This window comes from Cuculus canorus, chromosome 23, assembly GCF_017976375.1.
Source record: "Cuculus canorus isolate bCucCan1 chromosome 23, bCucCan1.pri, whole genome shotgun sequence".
Classification (NCBI taxonomy): Eukaryota; Metazoa; Chordata; class Aves; order Cuculiformes; family Cuculidae; genus Cuculus; species Cuculus canorus.
The window spans coordinates 972037-981555 of NC_071423.1; the positions used below are offsets into that span (position 1 = coordinate 972037).

The window sequence follows — 9519 nt, forward strand, 5'->3', positions numbered from 1 at the left end:
CCCAAACTGTTCCATGATTCTGTTACCCTAGTTGAAAGTCTGAGACGTTTGCATCAGTGGTCCATGAGCAGCAGTTATGGCAAAGCCCTCAGACAATCCAACAGAAGAAATGCTCAGCTGTAGCTTTTGTTGTTGAGTCAATCCATTAAGAGGAGCTCTTATCCTGAAGTGAGCATCCAAATTTAACAATGCCAGCATTCCTCCTCCCACTTAGCATGGGACCCAGGGAGGCAGGATACCCAGAGCCCACTGGAAGAGGGGCACTCCAAGCAAGGGTAGATGTTAAGCTGTTTAATGCAACTCAGCAAAAGGAAGAGCCAGAGAACAGCCAAGTGACCTCCAGCTCCTTCTGCTCTGCTTTGGAGGCTGCTGCTGCCACCAGGGAAAGGCAAACACTTCAGCCTGGGTCTTGCCAGCCAGGCAGTGAATAAGCAGTCTCAACTATACTCAAAAGGCATATTGAACCAGGACATCTGTCAGGCCACAGTTTCCAAGCCCAGAACCCAGCGTTTGCTCTGTCCTACCACCCTGCATGGTTCAGAAATGGATATTTTTCTCCTCCTGTCTCCCGCAGTCTGGAGTTGAGACCTGCCTGGAGGTGCAGTGGAGCAGGGGAAAGGCAACCCGCGAGCTTTGAGTAGCATCAGGATCCCGCTATTCAACCCTCGCCTGGAAAGAGCAGCATGGGCTTTAAAACTTCATTTCTTCCCAGCCAAGAGAAAAGAAATCCCACACGTTCCCTGGCATGTTTGAAATTAATTCTGCAGGCGATGGATTCGCATCCCTCCCTGCAAGAGCTGGGACAACTGCCAGCCCCGGAGTCAGCGCAGAGCGCCTTAAAATCTCACAGCTCCACCAACTGCCTTAAATCTCAGCAAATAAGCAAGCCGCTGATTTACAACCAATTTGTTTTACTACCTATTGATTTATAAAATAAGCTCGTCCAGGGTCACTACTGCCCCGGGTCTCTCTTTGGCCAGAGGTAGCTCCTGATGAAGTCAAAGGAAAGACTCTCATCACTCCTGGCCAGAAGCTAAATTAAGGCCTTCATCAATTGTGGCTATAAATTTGCTGGTCTTTTAAATAAATAAGAGGGGAAAAAAAAAGCTGTTTAATCCTACTGGAAGTTCCTTGAAGGGATGTAAAGTCGGTTCTCCAGCAGTATTTTCATAAAATGCTCTCCACTCCGCACTCCACCTCTGGCACGCGGCGGAGCTGAAAGCCGGGAGCACCGTACAGACTTGCAAACCTGATCATTAAATCTGAAGTAAGCCATGCTCTCCATCACAGACTGCTTGTAGGAAAACAGTTTATTCAAAGGCCTTGATCCTCAGCCAGCTCACAACCTAAGGGGGACATCAGCCTCTCCCTTGTATTTACAGCTACAAAGGAAAGAGGAGCATTGAGCCTTTTTATTCTAACATATGCAGTCCAACTACAGAGACCAGGAGCTGGGAACACGCAGCGCCGGTAACCTTTCAGGGATTTCTGTGCACGTCTCTGCTGCAGTCGGTGTCCCCTAAAACAACAGGGAAGCAGAAATAATCGACATCTGCCCGAGATGTGCTGTGCATACAGTGCCCGTGGACCTTAGCCTGCCCTTGGGTGGGGAGGCTGGTAGGGATGTAACATCAGCAGCAGGGCAGGTGTTCCTCCTCGCTTTCCTCCCTCCGGTAAAGGGCACCTGCATGAAATCTCAGCTCCTTCTATCTTGTGCTTTTCAAATAACCCAAACCTTGCAAGGAAGCCAGTTTGAGGAAAGGCACCTGCGGGCCTCAAGCGAATCTCACTGCGGGCAGTACAGACGGGGAACTCTAAATTGTGTTAAAACAGACATCAGGAGATGCAATGCTGCACTTTTTCCCCCCACAATAGGGCAGACTGGACAACACCAGCTCTAACTTGATTCTTATACCAGTTTCCCTCCCATGCAGCCCAGCTCCTGTGGCCCCACCAAACCTGCACCATTCCACCAGCGGCACCTCCCATCTTCACAAAGCATTTTCACAAACCATCAGTCTCTTGTACTCAACCACTTTTAGCTGCAAATTCTTGTGCTGTTGCACTCTTCCTTGGCTTAATTTTTAAAGCCCACTCCTCGTACTTCCCCAACAGTGCTGAGATTCCACTGCTGGGTTTAGGAAACAGCCCGACACGTTTCTTTTGCAAAGCTACCCTGGTCTCTACAAGGCAGGAGGAATTAACTTTAAAGAGGGATCACAACCACATATTTCAGGCTTCTCATTAGCAGGCACACGGCTGCCAGACACAGCAACCCATCAGTGGGCTGCAAAGAGGAGCAAAGCCACCAGCCCTGGGACACGCACCTCCCAGCACCCCATAAGCTTGCATTTTGCTCCCTGTTCCCCAGTAACTTTCCCCAAGATGCTAAAATCCTCATCTCCCAGTCCTAACCGGTGGCGGTGGTGGGTGGAACCGGCCTGATTTCTCTCATCAGCTTAATTCCACCCTTCTCCACTCAGGGGCTGATGAGCAGCCACTGGGAAGTTGAGCCACTGCTGCTGAGGATGAAACCCTCTGATGGAAGATTGCAAAGCACTGGCTTCCAGGGAGGAACCAAGTGAACTGTGAAGGAGAAAACCATACCCTGCAACACCCAGAGAACTTGGTATTCATCACCCTGAGAAAAGCAAACGCATCTTTGGAAAGGGAGCCCTGAGCAGGCAGAAATCTTCCCATCCAAGGTAAGTTTCAGGTCCTGCCAAATTCATCTGGGTTGTTACAGTACAGACCCACAAGAGGTGGTTGTAGGTACATCTTCAGCGATGCTCTTTCCCCCGCCCATCTCCAGCAGCTGAGCCACTTTCCCAGTCACTTCCAGCCTCACCCAGTGTGGCTGAACCTGGGGCAGAGGAGGGAGGAGGAACCTATTCACCTGGCAGAAGCAAAGGCAGCTACTTTTCGTGGTAGAATCGATTTCTTCCCACCAAGGTGCGCCACACGTCTACTCTCCGCAGGAGGAAAATTGTGCTGCAAATTCACCTCGCCTTCCACCAAAGCTGTGGTCCCAACGGCTTTCAGGGGTAGAAGAGCAGGGAATACCAAGGGAAAAGAGGGAACACTGACCTATCGACTTTCCAAAAGAGAAAGCGCAGGCTGTTTCAGACCATTTGCAAAGGTGAAAGAGAGAGGATGCTCAAGGGAAGGCAATTTCTTCTTTCTAAATCACCTCAAGAGCACAGAAGTCAGCTGCGAGGAGCTCGTCCTCCCAGGCTGAGCGATGCCTGGTGCATCCAGGTGCAGCACAGCCTCAGACAGGGACCAACCAGCACTTCCCTCCTGCAAGCTCACCTGGGAGCCCAAGTTTGAGCCTGCACACTTCGCAGAGACAGCAGGATGCCAGCGTGCCACAAGGAGGCACAGGGCCTACGAAGTAGAAACCCAAGGGCATGGGTGTACAGATCTGGTGATGAAAAATGCCTTTTTGGTGAGGCTTTTGTGTAAGAGAAATGTTTTATAAACCAGGATCTGAACCACGGCCCCAAAGCAAGGTTTTGTGCAGAGATGATCCTCCCCATCCCTGCTGCCCTGGGCTGAGGGCAGTTTAAGTCCTGCCTGCCTTATTACAGCACATTCCTTCAAGCTATTTTGTCATTTTAGGTGAGCAAACACAGCCCTCTCTGCTCCTCACCCACAAAAAGGAGCCACTGGAACTTCTGACAGGCAGGGTCAAGTGATGTTGATTGTTCCTTCAAGTGAGTTTTGGCCCACCAGTCCCTCCAGAGTGAGGCAGGACATCCCTCTGGGTGCACACCTACCATCCCATCCCCACCGCCCATCACTCCTTAGGAGCACCTTTGCCCATGGAATGCCACCGCCTATGGACACAGTGGAACAACCACGAAGGGAGGCAAACACAACAGAGGCTGGAAAATAAGCTTCAGCTTCTCCATCCAGGCCAGCTGAATAGCGTCTGGTTGAAGGAATCCTGTGCATGAAATCCTATTAGGGATCCTTTGCATGGTTTCACCCCAAAGCGGGAAGCCACGGTGCTGCCAACAGCCCTTTCTCATGTACGGTGGTTCATCCTATGGGAGAAACCAGGCAAAAACGCTCTGCGAGAGACTCTCTGCCTTGAAACCCAGCATGAATAAGCAAGGTACCAGCTGCACACTCCCGACAGTACAGACAGGGAGAGAAATCCACTGTGCAGAGCCGAGAGCGACAGCAGCTTCCCAACACGAGCGCTATTAAAAAGTGCATCAGCTCTTATTAAAAATAATGGCTGCGAACGGGAGGAGGGGAGAAAGCGAAGAAAGAAATCCCCATTGGATCCCAGACACAAACTTATTCAGCTCCACTAGCAAAGTGCCATTTGACCTGCTGGGAGCAGAGACATCCGTGGGAGCTGGGAGAGATGGGAGAAGGCCAGGATCAGCTTCCAAATTGCTGCGATCCCCCAACCCGCTGCTGCCCTGCTGTACCAGGGAGAGTTCAAATTTGTTCAGCCAGAAACCTACACCGAAGGCACAGTGGGTTTCTTTTGTGCAGAAGCAAAGGCGAGTGCAAACACAGCTTTCTCCCTGAAGGAATATTAGTACAGAGAAAGGGAAAGAGAATAGGGGGGAGGGCAGCGTGGGAGCCCAAGCATCACATCCGAGCTCAGGAAAAAGAAGAGATAAGGACAACCAGAAGCACAGGCACCTCTAAACACAGCATCCCTGCGCAGGGAATAGGGCGAAACGCAGCGTATGGCGAGGGATGCTCAGCAATAATGTCTGGCTGAGCGAAAAACCAGCTGCCCGTTGAGAAGCACTACTCTCTCCAAAAGTTTTATCCTTCATTTAATCAACAGATGGACTGGCTGCGTGGGTTTGGGGTTTGCTTCCCCTCCTTTTTTTTTGTTTTTTAAAGCTACCCCAAGCCCTCCCCTCACAAAAGCCGGCGTTGGGACCAGGGGAGCTGACACAGATGGTGTTTGACAGCGGCGTTGCGAGGGGATGCGCAGCAGAAAGGCGAAGCTTTTGGGGCTGGTGGAGCTCAGCATCCTCCACAGGTGACGGATGGTCCAGGGACCAAACCCACAGCACCACAGCAAAACCAGCTTCCCTCGAACACTCCCAAATCCTTTATTTGATTATTTAAGGTGGGGGAGGCGAGCAGGTACCAAAGTTATGGGGTAGATTCCTCCGGATTCCCACGCTCAGGCAGCGCCGGGGAGGGGAGAGCGGCTGTTGCACCCCAAAACACCACCTCGGGGGCTCCCCAAAACACCACTTCGGGGGCTCCCCCCTTCCGAGGGGCTGTGTGCATTCCCAACAACTCTTCCCCCACCACCCCCGAGGACCAAACCCCTCCTTCCACCCCGGCTCGGCAGCCGCAGGCTCCGCCGGGCTGAAGCATCCTCTGTGTCAGCCGGAGCCCTCTTTTCCCTTCTTCCCCCCCAAAATTAAGCATCCATCGCCTCCCCAGGAGCGGCGAAAGGACCGATGGGGAAGGGGGGAGGCTGTTGCTGAGCCAAGCCGTGTTTACACACAAACACGATCTAATTAACGGAGCTGGAGCTCAGAACTCATTTGCATGCTAAAGATTTTCCCTTTTTTTTTAAATTAAAAAAAAAAAATCAAACCAACCAAACCGAGCTGCCTCGCCAAAAAATGCACGAAAAACTCTGCCATCCTCATTTCCCCCGCGCCCCCTCCTCCAATAAGCAAAAAGCACCCCCAATAAAAAGCTTCTCTCGGAAAGTCAAGTGCAGCGCCGGGTCCTACCGTGGCTGAGGATGAAGAAGCCGAGAAGAAGGAGAAGGAGGTCTGCCTGGAAAGCTCTCATTCCTCAGGGTGGGCTGGGGGGTCTGGGGGCTCCGGGGGTGATGGAAAAGGAGTGTTGAGGGGGGGTTTTCAAGCAACCACCGCCCGGTGGCTCCGCTCTCCCGGCTCCATCGCCGCCCCCCCAGCTCCTCCCCCGGCAGCGCTGCCCTCACTGGCGGAGCGAGCCTCGCCGCGCAGCCTGCCTTTGCCGGGGGGTGGGGGGAAAGGGGAGGGGAGGAAAGTGATGGTGACAGGGGGAGTAACTTGAGAGCAGCCGGGGGGAAGGCTCAGCCCGGGAGGGGAGGCGCGGGGGGGGCGGGTTTTTGCAAAAAAAAGGGGGGATTTTGTGCACCCCCCCCAAGAGCTTGTTTAGGAGGGGGGATGATGCTTCTGCATCAGGTATAGGGGAGGAAGGGATGTACCCCCCCCGGTGATGCTCCCTGCTCCAAAAGGATGTATTTTGCAAGGGGGGAAGAGGGCACGTGTGCACCATCAAACACTTGGAGCGGGGTGTGTGTAAATAAATTGGGGGGGGGGGTGTAAATGAGGGGAGGCGGCTGCTGCTACTTCTGCATCAGGTACAGGAGAGGAAGGGATGTACCCCCGCGGCGATGCTCCCTGCTCCAAAAGGATGTTTTTTGCAAGAGGAGGAGGGGGTATGTGTGCACCGCTGAACGTTTAGTTTGGGGGAAGGGCGGTGCGAATGAAGAGAGGGGTGTAAATAAGGGAGATCCTCAGGTGCAGGAGTAGGATGACCCCAGTGATGGCCCCTGCTCCAAAGGGGAGGGGGTGGGTGTCTCTCAGGGCTGCTCCATGTCCCAAAAGGATGTTTTTTGCAAGAGGAGAGGGGGGCATGTGTGCATTGCTAAACGTTTGCTTGGCAGAGGGAGCGTTGTAAATGAATGAGGGGTGTAAACGAGGGGAGATGGGTGCTGCTACTTCTGCATCGGGTGTAGGGGAGGAAGGGATGTGGCCCCCACCCCTCCCCGTGTTGCTCCCTGCCCCAAAGGGGTGTATTTTGCAAGGGAAGAAGGGGGCCTGTGTGCACCCCCAAACACTTGTTTGGGGGCGGCTATGAAAAATGAATGGGGGGTGTAAACGAGGGGGAGCTCAGGGGCAGGAGAGGATGGAATGCCCCGGGTGCTGCTCCCTGCACCAAAGGGAAGGGAGGGTCAAAAGCGTGGGTGTCTCCCAGGGCTGCTCCATGTCCCAAAGGAATGTATTGGGTAAGGGGGTATGTGTGCACCCCTTAAACGTTTGCTTGGGGGGGGTGTAAATGAATGGAGGCTGTAAATAAGGGGGGGGGGGTGGTGCTACTTCTGCATCAGGTGCAGCAGAGGAAGGGATGTGCCCCCCCTGTGCAGCTCGTGGCCCCAAAGGAAAGACGTGTGTGTGTCCCCCAGCATTTCTGCCTGCAAATAGAGCAGCAGCGCAAGAATTGCGTGGCTTCTCTCCCCCATCACTAGATTTGAGGAGGGTCACTGCCTGCCATCATCCCCCTCCCCTTCCCCAGCACCATCCTCACTCTCCTGCTCCCTCAGATTTGGGGGAAGGGAAGGGATGGGGGAGCAGCCAGAGCCGCACCTCGTGGTCCAGTCTGGGGAAGGAGGACAAAAAAAAACAACCCACCCTCCCCCCTTGGGGTGAGTTACATCCTCTTACAGGTCCTGAGGGAGCTGAGAGGGCATCCAATGCCCCTCAGTTGCAGCCTTATCATCCCCCCCTAACAAAACCCTCCAGGGCCAAGAGGGGAAAAAGCCACTGAAAAGAGGGGGAATAAAGTGTGGAAGGAGAAAAGGGTGGGAAGGGACCTTTCTTGCCTTTATTACCATTTTTTAAATCTTATTTTCACCCATCGAGAGGTTGGGGCCAGAACATAGGGATGCAAAAATCAAAATAAAGAAATAAAAGCGTTTCTTGCCACCAACCAGAGAGTTCCACCCCTCCCCATCTCCCAGTCTAGAGGGGCACGTGTGGCCACTGAGCGCAATTATAAACCCGAACATCAGAAAGTAATTACAGCTGTGGACTCTAATTACTGACTGCTGTGCTGAAAGGTGAACTTCAAAGGGGGCTCTGCCACAGCTCCCCGTGCTGCTCCCTGAGCTTCTGCGAGTGCCTGCTTGCCTCTGCTCCCTGGCTCCTCGTGCTGGGTTAGTTAAGCAGGGATAACTCACCCAAGCGCGTTTGTGCTAACGAGGTAAACTAATGCCAAACAGGTTAAAACTGACTTAGGACTATTGCTGACCTGAGCTTTATTGACTGAAACACAAGTGGCTCAGCCTTGTGCGCTCTTTGCTCTCTGCGCAGGGATGCTCACCCTGGAAATAAAGAGGTTTTAAAGAGATTTCTTAAGAAATAGATCTTATTTGATTTTAACCATTCGTGCTGGTTTTCTCCTCCCTGCTTGCGTGCCTGTCAACCGGTTTGGGTGAGAAAAGTGCAAAAGTGGGGATGCTTGCTTTGCAGCTCTCATATTCCTTCATCTTCTACAGCGGCTGGAAAGGACAGTGCTGCCCCTGGATTGTATTTTTCCTTTGCCACCTGATTTCCTTGGGCAGTCTGTGGTTCCAACACAGGCTGGGGATGATGTGATTGGGAGCAGTCCTGAGGAGAAGGATTTGGGGTGTTGAGGGAGGAGAGGGTCCACAAGAGCCAGCAGTGCATGCTCACAGCCCAGAAACCAACCGTGTCCTGGGCTGCATCCAAAGTAGTGGGACCAGCAGGGAGGGAGGGGATTCTGCCCCTCTGCTCCGATCTGGTGAGACCCAACCTGGAGTCCTGTGTCCAGTTCTGGAGTCCTCAACATGAGAAGGACGCTTTGGAGTGACTTCAGAGGAGGCCACAGAGATGATCTGAGGGCTGGAGCACCTCTGCTACAAGGAGAGGCTGAGGGAGTTGGGGTTGTTCAGCCTGGAGAAGAGAAGCCATCTGGAAGACCTTAGAGCAGCTGCAGGAAAGCTGGGGAGGGGCTCTGGATCGGGGAAGGGGGGGGGGGGTCAGGGAGAGGATGAGAGGGAACGGTTTTGAGCTGCAAGAGGGGAGATTGAGATGAGATCTTGTGAAGAAATGTTCTCCTGTGAGGGTGGGGAGGCCCTGGCCCAGGTTGCCCAGAGCAGTGGTGGTGCCCCATCCCTGGAGGGGTTCCAGGCCAGGTTGGGTGGGGCTTGGAGCCCCTGATCCAGTGGGAGATGTCCCTGCCCATGGTAGGAGTGAGGCTGGATGGGCTTTGAGGTCCCTTCCAACCCAAACCATTCCACGATTCTATGAGATCACTGCAGCTCCAACCCTCGGTTATGACCACAGAGGTGTTTCCATGGGTTCCCTGCTCGGCAACACAGGGAGAGGTTACAGGTAGGGCTCTTTCTTCCCGCAGCAGCACTGATTTAAATGCACGTGGAATAAAATGCTGGGTGACTGCCTTCAGTGGGAATTAGATTTCTAAATAATTCGGAGCCTTTCCCCGTTTTGTTTGAGTTTATTCTGCAAAATGCTGTTTGCTTGCAGACTCGGGATACTAATGTGTGTTAAGGCTGCTACACAAGTAAGACTTTTCCGTGAAGCTTCCAAACACCATTAACATTCTCATGGCATTTTCTACTTTCCTTTCTTTTTTTTTTTTTATTCACAAAAAGGCATTATTTCTGCGTTAAAACCAGCAGAATTTTTAACTTTGAGGAAAAGAGACTATTTTTCTCTTTTTTTTCCCCTTCCCAGTGAAAACATTTCAGCTGGAAAATTCCCATCA

At 52.8% G+C, this 9519-nt stretch overlaps 1 protein-coding gene across 3 annotated transcripts in view; it reads right to left on the reverse strand.

The window, feature by feature from the left end:
* Positions 1-5929, reverse strand: part of KIRREL3 (kirre like nephrin family adhesion molecule 3) — a 430776-nt gene extending 424847 nt beyond the window's left edge. For all 3 annotated transcript variants that reach the window (XM_054086908.1, XM_054086909.1, XM_054086910.1), the window contains exon 1: positions 5733-5929. In XM_054086908.1, coding sequence (XP_053942883.1) covers positions 5733-5793 — 61 coding nt within the window. In that variant the 5' untranslated portion in view covers positions 5794-5929. The remainder of the gene's footprint in view (positions 1-5732) is intronic.
* Between the last annotated feature and the right edge of the window lie 3590 nt (positions 5930-9519).